This window comes from Danio aesculapii, chromosome 9, assembly GCF_903798145.1.
Source record: "Danio aesculapii chromosome 9, fDanAes4.1, whole genome shotgun sequence".
NCBI lineage: Eukaryota > Metazoa > Chordata > Actinopteri > Cypriniformes > Danionidae > Danio > Danio aesculapii.
Window position 1 is genome coordinate 19,088,525 of NC_079443.1, and position 13,303 is coordinate 19,101,827.

Consider the following 13,303-nt stretch of genomic DNA (forward strand, 5'->3'; position numbering starts at 1 on the left):
ACTGAAAACTTGTAACCATTGAGAGTTACTTCCAGAGTTACAATGGAAGTCAATGGTTATACAGGTTTTTAATATTTTTCAAAATAACTTATTTTGCTTAACAGGAAAAATAAACAGACTCACAAAGTTTTAGAACCACTTTGCAGCAAGTAAATAGTGAGAACATTTTCATTTTGGGGGAACTATCCCTTTAAGGAAACTTTTTTGTCTGATCAGAAAAACAGCAAATAAACCATACTACATGTTCATTGTTTCTGAGTTTGTTAAGTTAATTTATGCTAAAATGCAGAAAGATTTCTGTGAGCATCAGAGGTATTGCATATACAGTTTGTTTGTACAATATAAAATCAATTAAAAAACAGACGGTGGTGAATGTTATAGAAAGTGACAATGTGAGAGAACACCAAGGCTGAAACTCCTTCAAAAAGACAGAGGGAGTTCACAGTTGTACTGTGACTGAATAGAAGTGCCTATTTCATTTTTTAAGTGTGATTAATGAATGTCTGTGTTACTAAAAACAACACTGACCCACAGTTCAAACAAATTCCCATAGGTTTCATTTAATCAATTGCTATAACTGCTTTCAATACAGACAACTCTACAAATAACTCTACAGTTAATTTATATGATTTATTAAAATATATTATTGTGTGACCAACAACTCACTCCTTTGTCTGGAAGCTCAAACCATTTAATTTTAATATTGACATTATATATTTCAGAAAGGGGGCTGCATGGTGGTGCAGTGGGTAGCACAAACGCCTCACAGCAAGAAAGTCGCTGGTTCAAGCCTTGGTTGGGTCAGTTGGCATTTCTGTGTGGAGTTCACATGCTCTTCCCATGTTTGCGTGGGTTTCCTCTGGGTGCTCTGGTTTCCCCCACAGTCCAAAGACATGCGCTATAGGTGAATTGGGTAAGATACATTTTTCCATATAGTGTACGTGTGTGGATGAGAGTGTATGAATGTTTCCCAGTGATGGGTTGCTGCTGGAATGGCATCCACTGCGTAAAACATATGCTGGATAAGTTGGCGGTTCATTCCGCTGTGGCGACCCCTGATTGATAAAGGGACTAAGCCGAAAAGAAAATTAATGAATATTTCAGAAAGGCTATGCTGCCTACATTCTCTTGAATACAATAGCAATGGCAAGATATTTGCCCAGTGCTTTCATGCTTTGTCTAATATCTGGACACTTCATTTCATTGTTCAGCAGTACATGATTTCTTTTTATTTACTTTTCCCATTCCTTATGAATTGAATTAATTAAAGGAACCATCTTTCCATTCATGAAATTATAAAGGTCAGGTTAAGTACTGAACATTTGCAACTATGGAAAATGTATGTAGATTATTTTAATGTGGACAAATTCACAAATGGGACTAGATCACAGTTTAAAAAAAGAATTCATTTTCTTTAATACATGATTTACATTTTATTGACAGACAAAAGACAAGGTTCTGGTGTGTTTCAACTAAGAAACCCTATTTGATCTCTATATTTGCATGTATAGGAGTAACATTTTAACATTTTTTCTGACTGTAGTGAAACTTTTACAGCTTAAGGCAAAAACTGTTGACAAACTACTCTTCAATGTTGATTTATAGGCATAATGAACAAGATCACATGATATTAGGTGCTAAAAATATATAATAAAAATAAAGAAGAACTGTGCATATTTTGTACTGACAGGAGTAAAAACATAATGCAATCTTCACAAAAATAAATGTTTTCAAAATCAAACAAACAAAAAGTGGACCAAATGATATTTTCTTGCTTATTCACAAACTTTTTATTACATATCTTTAAATCAGGGCTTTTTGAAACATCCATCCTTTATAAAAGACCTTGTCTTGTTTTGGACCATTTGATAAAACTTTAAGCAAATAAACCTAATTATTTTTTGTAAAATATAGTAGGTTATTTCCAGGCCCTGACAAAATTTGTGTTTTTTTTTCTGCACTCATTCTCTTTTTTTATCTTCTCTGATAATAGAACTATGAGTCCACCTAAAACAAGAACCCAGTCAGATCAAATAAAACAGGGAAATGAAGAATACATAATGAGTATGATCCTGCTAGGAAAAACTAGAGGAGCAAGAAGCAGAGATCCTAAATACATTAGTAAAATTGAGACGGGCTCCTCTAAACTGTGATGGTGCTTCCTTCTTTGGGCATTAGAAAGTATTACAGCAGTAGAAGGAGATAAAGGAAGACTTGGACAAGGAAGACTAAACCATCTAAAATCCCATTGCAATGGGGTTGTTTAATGCCCATATTCATTCATCTATCCATTTTCCAATCTGCTTGTCTGATGTAGGGCGGCAGCGATGTAAATGCCCTTCTTTGCCAGATATCCTATCATAGCTCAGCCTGAAAATTCACGTGAAGCAGGAGTGACCATCTATAGAGATAAAATATTTATGCAAAACAGTAAAAATAATAATAATTATAATAAAAACATATCAAACACAGTATTATAAACTAAACATTTCATAGTGGTTTGTGAGTTCTCAGTACAATTGGGGTGTAAATAAATGATTTGGTTACTGTAAGACTTCTTTTCATATAATCCTTTATTGTTGCTTTGTCATTATTGGTTATTTGTTGAGCTTATCATTTTACATTTGTAGATAGTGGCTGTCCTTAACTCTTTAACAGGCATCGTAACCACCTGGTTGACCACTTATCCATAGGTTATCATTATCAAAGGTTATCGTAATATTTATCAGAGTTGTGTCAGTATATTATTCAATCCAAGATGTGGGCCAAAATCTTTTTTTTAAGTAGTGCATGTTAAAGGGTTAAAGGCATAGTTCACCCAAAAATACAAATTATGTCATCTCCACTTGTTCCAAACCTGTTTAAGTTTCTTTCTTCTAATGAAGACAAAGCAAGATATTTTGAAGAATGTTGGAAAAAACAGCCATTGGCTTCCATAGTATTTTTTGTTCCTAATAAGAATGTAATCCCCCAACATTCTTCAGAATATATATTTTTGTATTCAACACAAGAAAGAAATTAATAAAAGTTTAGAACTACAGTACTTAAATGTGAGGAAACTATCCTTTCAAGATTTGTGTGTCAAGTTTGTTCAACAAATTTCGAATAGCATTTTTCAACGAAGTTTAAACCTATATTCTGGATTTCTTTGAAGAATGAATGAGTGTTATTTTACAAACGAAACTTTCATAGTTAACATACGTTATGTGTGCTATTAGGCAGTGTTTCCCAACCCTGTTCCTGGAGGCATACCAACAGTACATATTTTGAATGTCTCCCTTATCTGACCCATTAACTTCAGGTTTTGGAGCAGGGATGGGCAAACTCGATCCTGGAGGGCCGGTGTCCTTGCATAGTTTTGCTCCAACCCTAATCAAACACACCTGCTTGTAGCTTTCTAGTGATCTTGAAGACACTAATTAGGGTGTTCAGGTGTGTTTGATTAGTGTTGGAGCAAAACTCTGCAGGGACACCGGCCCTCGAGGATCAAGTTTGCCCATGCCTGTTTTGGAGTCTCTTCTAATCTTCTGATGAGTTGATTCAGGTGTGTTTGATTAGGGAGAGGTTCAAAATGTGTACTGTTGGTGTGCCTTCAGGAACAGGGTTGGGAAACACTGCTATAAGGTACACTGCTTATACAGTGCTACCAATGTTTGTTGAACAAGAAATCTTTTGTTGCCTTGACAAATCTGTTGGAATTTTAATTTGAAACAAGAAAGTGACAAAAAGTAGTACTTCCTAATACAATTATTAAGAAAGTTATGTAAAGTCAAATTGCATCATGTTACTTTTGATGTTTTCGTTTTCTCAACTTATTAATTACAGTGTACTTTAAATATTTCTTAATGTGTCTAATAAGACACATAAAATTGAAGATATCTTATAAAAATGTTCTTTAGTTTTTTAAAGTTTTTTAACAAAATATCTTTTATTCAGTAAGAGTGCATTTAATTTATTAAATGTAACAGTAAAGACATTAATCAGAGTTAAATTCTGTTGATTTGAACTTTCCATTAATCAAATAAAACCTAAAAAATACAACACAATTTACACTACAATCTTAAGCAGCACAGCTGTCTTTTACATTAATAATTGTAATAAATGTTTATATTATAAGGAAAGCATATTATTGAAGAAAGCAGCACACTAGAATGATTTCTGAAGGATTATGTGAAACTGAAGTCTCGAGTACTTCTTGAAACTACATTTTGGTCAAACAAATGCAGCCTTAGAGAACATGAGAGACTCGTCCAGACTCCAAATATTTAGATAATCAACTGTTAGATCAACCAAAAGTATAACCGCAGTAAACTTACTTTCTCATCATAACAAAAGGTCTTTTTCCTGTTGAGATTTCTCCAGGTCCCTCTTGATGTCTGGATAGTCCTCCAGAACTTTATAAAAACTGTCCACCGACAAGGAAAAGAGCTGACAGGTGGTCTGAGCTTCTACTGTGGCCAAACGCCTTCCTCTTCTTAGGAGACATGAGTCTGGAAACGACAAGGAAAGATCATTTCCAAAACAATTTGTCTGTGAGTACTAAGGATACAAAGGCTTGACTAAATCAGACCTCCGAAGTAGTCTCCGTCGCTCAGTTCCCTCTGGTAAAACTCGTTCTCCTCTAGGACCTGTCCATGCTCGATGAAGAACATCCGCTCTCCAGCAGTGTCCTGTCGGATGATGACGTCTCCCTCCTGGTAAACCTCGTACTGCAGCTCCACAAGAAGCCCGTTGATGAAGTTTATATCACAGTTACGCAAAATGGGGATTTTCCTCACAAGGGCCGAACACATGGTTATCAGAATTTCCTAAGAAATACATTTAAAGCAATCAATAATCAGTTTACTCTGAATAACATATAACATTTAAACCATCATAATTATTTTGGTCCAGGAGTGACCCAGTAGAGATATAAAAAATGTCTAAAATCAAATGTTTTCATATAATTAAATGCTTTAAATGAGTCTCAAAATACATTTATGTTTACAGTTTCTTTATCTATGCATTCATTTATATATTAAATTACAGTACTGGTATAAAATTATTATTCTGTATTGTGAAAACTGTATCAGATTTTAAATCCATAAATAGTGTCAAATAATCTTTTGTGTCAATCTTTAATCTTTTTTTATTAGCTATCTAATATTTCCAATAGTGAGCAGCACCTCTCTGAGAGATGAGGACACCCACTTCAAGACGTCTTTCTCATCGTACCATTTCCCTGCATAACGAGACTGATAATAGTTGTTGATACGCATACGAAGGGCTTTGGGAAGCTTCATGAAGGTCATATAATCTTCCAGGTGATTCATCTATGCAACAAAAAAGCCAATAAGAGAAACGTAAAGAGAAAAAAATATGACATTTTATCAGAGTGTCTGTGTTTTTGCACCTTGTTCTTGTAGGCTCTTGCTGTTAAATCCACATCAGTCATCATTGCAGCGGTGTTTGCTACCATCACCGTATACATGAGGGCTCCAGACATAATGCTGGTCATGACAATCCACAGCTCAACGTCATCTAAAAAAAAAAAACACTAAGCATTAAATAAGTATCCGATGTGCTCTGTTATTTTTGTGTGAAACATATTGCTGAATCGGCTGATAAAAAGTATACTCCTTGCTTGTAGGTGTTTCAGAAGAACCGTATGATATTGCAGTCATATGAGAGAGCGCCCGAAAAACTCCAAAAGAGTACTTCTCTCCCACTGAGGCATTCTGACAAAAGACACAATTTAAAGTGTTAATTTTAATGCATTATTTTTATACAGTACAACCTCAGCTCTAAAATATCACATAGTAGTATGGCTGTCTGTAATACTGATTGGAATTTTTAACTTTATTCCACAAATAATTTTTAATAATGGAAAATGCTTTGAGAAACCCAAAATGGTTGTTTTATGGCACAGCTACAAAAACACCTTTCAAAGCCTTTATTTTAAAAATTGTATCAGCGCGAAATCACTGTGTGTAAAAATAATTCAAAGTATTAATTATAATATTAATACTTAGTATTAGTACATAGTATACTAGTGCCAGGTTGAGTGGAGGGTTAGTAGCAGTTTGAGTGGCAGGTCTAGTGGCTGATTAAGAAGTGGCAGGTCTAGTGGTTTGTGCATATAAGTGACAGGGCCAGTTGGAGGTCGAGTGGCAGATCAAGTGGCAGCTCCAGTGGCAGATCAAGTGGCAGGTCTAGTAATATGTGCAAATAAGTGACAGGTGCAGTGGCAGGTCTAGTGGCATGTACATAAAAGTGTCAGTTCTAGTAGCATGTGCATATAAGTGACAGGTTGAGTGACAGATCAAGTGGTAGGTGGGAGGTCAAGTGGAAAATCTAGTGGCAGGTAGAAGATCTAGAGGTAGGTCTAGTGGATCTAGAGGTATGAGGCAGGTCTAGTGCCAGGTCAAGTGGCAAGTTGAGGGGCAGGTGTTATGGCAGGTCTAGTGGCAGGTCTAGTGTCAGATCAAGTGGCAGGTCTAGTGGCAAGTGCATATAAGTGACAGGTTGATTGACAGGTTAAATGGCTGGTCTAGTGGGATGTTCAAATAGGTGACAGCTCCAGTGGCAGCTCTAGTGGTATGGGCATATAAGTGACAGATCAAAGGGCAGGTAGTGTGGCAGACCTAGTGGCAGGTCAAGTGGAATGTCTAGTGGCAGGTCTAGTGGTATGTTCAAATAAGTGACAGGTCCAGTGACAGGTCCAGTGGCATGGGCATATAAGTGACAGATCAAATGACAAGTTGAGTGGCAAGTCTAGTGGTATGTGAATAAAAGTGACGAGTAAAAGTGTCAAGTGGCAGATTAAGTGACAGATCTAGTGGCAAGTGAAAGGTTGAGTGGCAGGTCAAGTGGCAAGTCCAGTGACAGGTTGAGTGGTAGGTGTAGTGTTATGTGCAGTGTGCCTTACAATCAATTATGACTACATCTGTCTATCTTGCAACCTGGCTAAAAAAAAACAACAATTCTGTGGCAGGTGCATGTCAGTGATCGGTCCAGTGGCTGGAGAATATACCAGAGATGATTTCTTTAAGGAATGTATGCCAGAGACAGTCCAGTGGAATATATACTTTGGTTATACCAGAGACAGTTCCAGTGGCAGAATAGTATAAAGACAGGTCGAGTTGTAGGTGAAAGGTTGAGAGGCAGGTCAAATGACAATTCTAAAGGCAGACCAAATAGTAGGTGGCAGGTCAAATGGAAGGTCTAGTGGCAGATCAATTGGTAGGTGGCAGGTCAAGTGGAAGGTCTAATGGCTGGGAGAAGATCTAGTGGCAGGTCTACTTGCAGGTAGAAGATCTAGTGGCAGGTCAAGTGAAATATCTAGTGGCAGGTCAAGTGGAAGATCTAGTGGCAGGTTTAGTGGCAGAACAATTAGTAGCTGGCAGGTCAAGTGGGAGGTCTAGTGGTTAGTAGAAGACCTAGTGGCTGGTCTAGTGGCAGATAAATTGGTAGGTGGCAGGTCAAGTAAAAGGTCTAGTGGCTGGTAGAAGATCTAGTGGCAGGTCAAGTGGCAGGTTAAGTGGAAAATCTAGTGGCAGGTCTTGTGGAAGGTCTAGTTGCAGGTAGAAGATCTAGTGGCAGTTCTAGTGGCAGGTTAAGCAGAAAGTCTAGTGGAAGGTCTAGTTGCAGGTAGAAGACCTATTGGCAGGTCTAGCGGGTCTAGTGGCAGGTCAAGTGGAATGTCTAGTGGCATGTCCAGTGGCTGGTAGAAAATCTAGTGGCAGGCCTAGTGGGTCCATAAGGTATATAAGTGAAAGATCAAATGAGTGGTTGAGTGGCAAGTCTAGTGGTATGTGCATAAAAGTGATAGGTTGAGGGTCATGTGCATATAAGTAACAGCTTCAGTGACCGATCGTGACCGGTCCAGTGGCAGATCAAGTGACAGGTCTAGTGGCATGTCTATATAAGTGACAGGTTGAGTGGCAGGTTGAGTGACAAGTCAAGTGACCAGTTGAGTGGTAGGTCTAGTGTTATGTAAAGTGTGCCTTACAATTCATTATGACTACATCCGTCTATCTTGCAACCTGGCTAAAAATAAACAATTAATGTAAAAAACAGAAAACATTTATGTGGCAGGTACATGTCAGTGATAGGTCCAGTGACAGGAGAATATACCAGAGACAGTTTCTTTAAGGAATGTATGCCAGAGACAGTCCAGTGGAATATATATTTTGGTTATACCAGAGACAGTTCCAGTAGCAGAATAGTATAAAGACAGGTCTAGTTGCAGGTGGAAGGTTGAGAGGCATGTCAAATGACAGGTCTAAAGGCAGATCAAGTGGTAGGTGGCAGCTCAAGTGGAAGATCTAGTGGCAGGTTTAGTGGCAGATCAATTGGTAGGTTGCAGGTCAAGTAGAAGGTCTAGTGGCTGGTAAAAGATCTAGTGGCAGGTCTAGTGGATTTAGTGGCAGGTCTAGTGGCTCAGGTGGCAGGTAATGTTGAAAGTCTAGTGGCAGGTCTAGCATGTCTAGTGGAATGTCTAGTGGTCATGGATTGTCTAGTGATAGGTCAAGTGGCAGGTCTAGTGGAAGGTCTAGTGGAATGTCTAGTGGCAGGTAGAAGATCTAATGGCAGGTCTAGTTGGACTAGTGGTAGTTCTAGTAGCAGATCAATTTGAAGGTTTACTGACAGGTCTAGTGCCAGGTCAATGGCAGATCAAGTGGAAGGTCTAGTGGCAGGTAGAAGATCTAGTGGCAGGTCTAGGGGGTCTAGTGGTAGGTGGCAGGTCAAGAAGCAGATTAAGTGGCAGGTCTAATGCCAGGTGGCAGGTTGCATGGCAGATCAAGTGACAGATATACTGGCAAGTCCATTAGCAGGTGCATATACCAGTAATGGGTCCAGTGACAGGTATGTATATTGGTGTAATGCCACTAGTCTAAAAATTTCAAAACATTAGTCTAATAAAATGTTATAAAGGCCAAATCTGGTATACAGAACAATATACAGTTAACAATATATTCTGCTTAAAGACAAGCAGATAAACACAGAATATAAGCACAAGTATTTTCCTCCCAGTGAAAACAAAAAGTTTAATGTAACTTAATGTTACAGCCACATCAGAAATGTGATAGCCGGTTAAATAGACAAGTTTTAGTAAACCATTTAAAGAAAAATAATTCTATGTAGAGGCAAGTGGATAAACAAAAAAAAATTATCTCAAGAAGCTTTAAATGAAATGAAACATAACGAGTAACAGGTACATACAAGTATAACAATCAGAACAATTGAAAGGTGTTTAGGAGCAATTCGGTCTTGCCTCTAGATACTATATATTGTTTCATGTATCATTTGGTGGAAGCACAATACTTTTTTTTTCATTCAGAAAAATGCGCAACTGGATTCAGCGGCACTCGTGAGAGAAATTGCAAACATACGGGAAAAAACATACGATGCATTCTTAAAAGTCAAATCTGTATCATTGCAATCAAATTAGTCAGTGTTAGTGGAACTCAGCTTAGCCTGATAGTTAAAGAAATAATAATAATAAAAATCAGACATTTTCCATTGCATAATACTGCATCAAATTGCATTGTGTTTAAACAAATCGAAATTGGATCAAACTGCATCTTCATAGGAATAATTTGTGTTATGTTGTTAGCTGCTTCATATATTTCTATAATGTATTGTATTGTTTCCCATGGATTAAGGTGCATATCGCATTGGCCTTAGTTATGAGATGCACATCGCTAGTAGAATACAAGCTTAATCAAGAAGAGCCTAAACAATAACAAATCCGTCCAAACAGAATACACATGCAGCTGTTGGGCCTTGTTTTGTAGTTTCATCGAACATTAGTCAAAGCATATACAATATAACAGCACACAGATCTTCAGAGTACTAATCCTGAGTAGTATAACAGGCTTCTTTGCTTAAGTAACAGGATCTAATTGCACTGTAACTATGGTGGTGTGTTTTCCAGTGTAAGCTGAAAAGACACCAATAGACATTGTGCCTCAGGTAAAGTGGGTTGGAACAATGAGTAACAACCAATCACGGACTATTTTACAGCCAAATCATGCTTTGATTGGATAGGTCACTCAGATTGACAGCTCTTGCATTCATTACAGAAGCACACAACTGGAAGATCAGTGCTCACCCATCAGGATTGCCATTGCTTTGAATATGTGTAAACACAATCGTCAAATTCATTGAAGTTTCATAACTGTGGGAATGCTGTTAATGTGAATTTGCTGAATCAGACATACCATCAGATTCTCTCTTCTGACCCAGCAGTCTGAGGGAAATTCCTCAAGCATAGGCACGAAATACTGAATACAGCCATTCCAGTGGCACAGCAGGAAAATCATCATAAACAATGACAAGATTTTCAGGAATACCCTCACCACCTCCAAGTTGGCATTTGAAACCTATAGAAAATAGATCCACGTAAAATTCAAAGGCATTTTGAGTGATGACTTCTTCTTTTCATGTGCATTAAAAACAATCCAATGTTGTTCAAATCAGTTCCATTTTACATTCGAGCATTTACTTACTCTCTCAACCTCATTGAAAAACCTAACCAGCCTTGACACACGCAGCAGACGGACAAGGCTGATAATTCGCACAAACATTAAGATGCGCATCATTTTGCTGGCTTTGGATGAAGGAGAGTCATCGTGGTATTGTAGGTCCTGTACTGACAAGCACACAACACACATATTTTCCATCAATGAGGATGTCATTTCATTTCAATAGGTGAAAGAATGAGGACAATGTAGCATTACCGCAATAAGCAGTATGTAGCCAACTGGGAATGCTGCCACCAAATCAGGTATAAACCAGCTCTTTAAATACCGGTGACGGATGCTTTTCAAATCCAGTATGGCTCTCTGTGTGAACAACAGAATTGTTCATTGGAGAAGTATGAGCTAGAGTTGTAAACAAAGATTAATGGAGTTTATTTTATATTTACCACTTTGAAATAGGATATTTAAAGGGTTAGGTCACCCCAAAATGAAAATTATGTCATTTACTCACCCTTATGTCATTCATTGGAATATACATACAAATATTTTTTTTATAAATTGAAGAAATTTCTGTCTCTTGCAAGTTTTCACTTAAAACTTATGCTTCCAATAGTTCATAAGGAGGTCAAAAATTTGTCTGCATAATTCAAGTCTTAATGGTGACTTATGAGACTTATTCATTCCTTTTCCTTTTCGGCTTATAATTCATTTAATTTTGCCCTTTATTAAGATGGCAGGCAAATTTACAGCATTTAACTTTGATAAAAAGAGCTTGTGCTTGCTTGACACGTGAGAACCAATGATTTTTTTGTGTGTTACTGCAACATGCCTCCATTAAAAACCCATTTCATTTTTTTCCAACCGTTAGGAGAATGTTAGTTGTTCTTTAAACATTTAAAACATTGATTTTTAGTTTGAGACATTTATGTTCTTTTTTTTTTTTACATTATAACGTTATAACATTGATAATTTTGAAAGTATTTTGAAAAAGATATGAAAAACTTAAATATAAATCTTTTCTCAATATTTAAAAAGTAGATTTACTTAAAAAAAACTTCTATGAGCTTATCTATGAGCTTCATAGTAACATTCCATTCTGTCAATGGAACATTAGAATGTAGCACTTGTTTTTTTTTTCAACTTTAAGAATGCTTTTCTTTGTGTGTGAAGATTGGAGAAACCTTCCAGTCAACCATTTTGCAATAATGTTATAAGAATATTTAATTTGATTATTTTTTCAGCATTTATGTTGTAATCAGTCTTTTTCTTGGTCATGCAATGTTAGTGGAACCTACCATTCTATCATTTAAAAATGTCATGAGAAAGATCCATTTTAATGTTTTGCCACATTTAAAATTGACATAATTTCTAAACAGTTCAAAATTTCAAAACCTTAAGCTTATTAATTCTATTAAAATGAACAGTTTTCCATTTGCTTATTCATTATGAGGACACATCAAACATTAGTTGCTATTAAAAAATTCATACCGTTATTTTATGAAAGCTTTGTTCTAATATTTACATAACATTAAAGAATGTGAAAGTTTAGTGAAAGATTGGAACATAGGTTAAATAACCCATCAAGCATATATGGTTGTGCATTTTTGGTGAACAGACTTTCAGAGAAAATTCAGAAATTTCTCAGATTTGATTACAATATCCTAACTTGTGTTCTGAAGATGAACAAAATATTGTTTGAACAGAAATAAGAGTAAGTAGCTGAGAATAAATAGATAGAAAACAAATTGAACTTTAGTGTATAACCTGTTTCTAAGAAATGAATAATAAAATCAGAATTGAATCAGAATTCCGACAGAATTGTCAGAAAAGCAAGTATAATCCTTACCTCACTGTCCTCAGGAATGATTCCCATGCGAAAATTCACCCCCACATCAATCAAGAACAGGGTGTCTGAAAACACGTTAAAACCCTCCCAACCTACTCCACTGTTTCCATCCAGAAAGGCAATCTCCATTGGAATCCCAATTAGATTCAGAAATGTTATGGCCACCATGCACATTATATAGTAACTCCTGCAAAAAAAAAAAAAAGGTTTAGGCACAATTTCTTTTACATAAATTAAAATACAAATAAATTCCATTTCATTGGAAAATGAATGAATGAATTAAATTAATTAAAAATTATTTAAAAATGATTACTCGTCAATTTACGAGTAGATTAAAATAAAGAAAAACACCAAGGTCATGTAAAAAGTACCTTAATCGGCTGAAGGGGTGGATGACCAACACACCTCCCTCTTTCTGTCTGATGCACTCCTTCTCCACCGCCACCTCACTGCCGTAGACAAACAACGAGCGTCTGTTGAGCTGCGGCAGCAGGAGAGTCTTCCAGCCGCTCCAACAGAAGCTCCTGCGATTCTCAGGTGTGAGACGCTGCATTTCCAGGCCCTGAGTAAGCACTGAGATCACCCGAGCTCTCCTAACATCCCTCACCGCGCCTCTCTGACAACTTTATTTCTGGACTTTCTTTTATGCTGACCATTTCATCCACTTTTCTTCCTCACCTTCGCGCTCGCTCTCTTTCTTTTCTCCTCTCAGGCGCGCACATGCACAGACGCAGAGTAATTTTCCATCACAGTTCTCCGGCTCGGTCCAGAATGGAGAAAGAGATAAGTTGCAGACTTTCCATCCTGTCCCCTCTGTCAAACTTAACTATTGTCTCATCAACTATTCAGTATCTCTGCCTGGCGCTCACATCAGCTCGGCTCATCTGGACTGCGGGGCGGTTCTCTGACGCGAGCTGGTTTTGAATATCACAGTTATTGTCATCTGAACTGGACAGATGGTTCGTGTAGAACTGGACTCAAGGCTGACAAT

The 13,303-nt window shown here is 37.1% G+C and overlaps 2 protein-coding genes across 3 annotated transcripts; both read right to left on the reverse strand.

Moving 5' to 3' along the window:
* Window positions 1–1,388: 1,388 nt before the first annotated feature.
* On the reverse strand, window positions 1,389–5,497 carry hcn5 (hyperpolarization activated cyclic nucleotide-gated potassium channel 5). The gene is made up of 5 exons (XM_056464621.1): window positions 5,393–5,497; window positions 5,166–5,312; window positions 4,571–4,808; window positions 4,317–4,490; window positions 1,389–2,401 (listed from the first exon to the last, which is right to left on the reverse strand). The coding sequence occupies exons 1-4, from the start codon at window positions 5,495–5,497 to the stop codon at window positions 4,324–4,326; spliced, it is 657 nt and encodes a 218-aa protein (XP_056320596.1). The 3' UTR covers window positions 1,389–2,401; window positions 4,317–4,323.
* On the reverse strand, window positions 5,451–13,303 carry LOC130234422 (potassium/sodium hyperpolarization-activated cyclic nucleotide-gated channel 3-like). 2 transcript variants are annotated; one of them, XM_056464620.1, is made up of 7 exons: window positions 12,684–13,303; window positions 12,313–12,499; window positions 10,725–10,829; window positions 10,494–10,631; window positions 10,206–10,367; window positions 5,617–5,717; window positions 5,451–5,520 (listed from the first exon to the last, which is right to left on the reverse strand). In XM_056464620.1, the coding sequence occupies exons 1-7, from the start codon at window positions 12,863–12,865 to the stop codon at window positions 5,517–5,519; spliced, it is 879 nt and encodes a 292-aa protein (XP_056320595.1). In that variant the 5' UTR covers window positions 12,866–13,303; the 3' UTR covers window positions 5,451–5,516. The 2 variants fall into 2 exon arrangements, with proteins under 2 accessions (XP_056320595.1, XP_056320594.1); XM_056464619.1 differs by lacking the exon at window positions 5,451–5,520 and having other exon boundaries at window positions 5,544–5,717.

What these genes read in the sequence shown, in the direction of transcription:
- LOC130234422 (XM_056464619.1), bottom strand. Translation starts at nt 12,865, where the DNA reads ATGCAGCGTCTCACACCTGAGAATCGCAGGAGCTTCTGTTGGAGCGGC. An exon ending in TTTTCAATGAGGTTGAGAGA is followed by an intron (nt 10,368 to 10,493) that starts GTAAGTAAATGC and finishes TATTTTCTATAG; the next exon opens with GTTTCAAATGCCAACTTGGA. An exon ending in TCAGAAGAGAGAATCTGATG is followed by an intron (nt 5,718 to 10,205) that starts GTATGTCTGATT and finishes GTCTTTTGTCAG; the next exon opens with AATGCCTCAGTGGGAGAGAA.
- hcn5 (XM_056464621.1), bottom strand. Translation starts at nt 5,497, where the DNA reads ATGACCAGCATTATGTCTGGAGCCCTCATGTATACGGTGATGGTAGCA. An exon ending in CAAGAGCCTACAAGAACAAG is followed by an intron (nt 5,313 to 5,392) that starts GTGCAAAAACAC and finishes TTTGTTGCATAG; the next exon opens with ATGAATCACCTGGAAGATTA. An exon ending in TGTCCTCATCTCTCAGAGAG is followed by an intron (nt 4,809 to 5,165) that starts GTGCTGCTCACT and finishes TGTATTTCTTAG; the next exon opens with GAAATTCTGATAACCATGTG.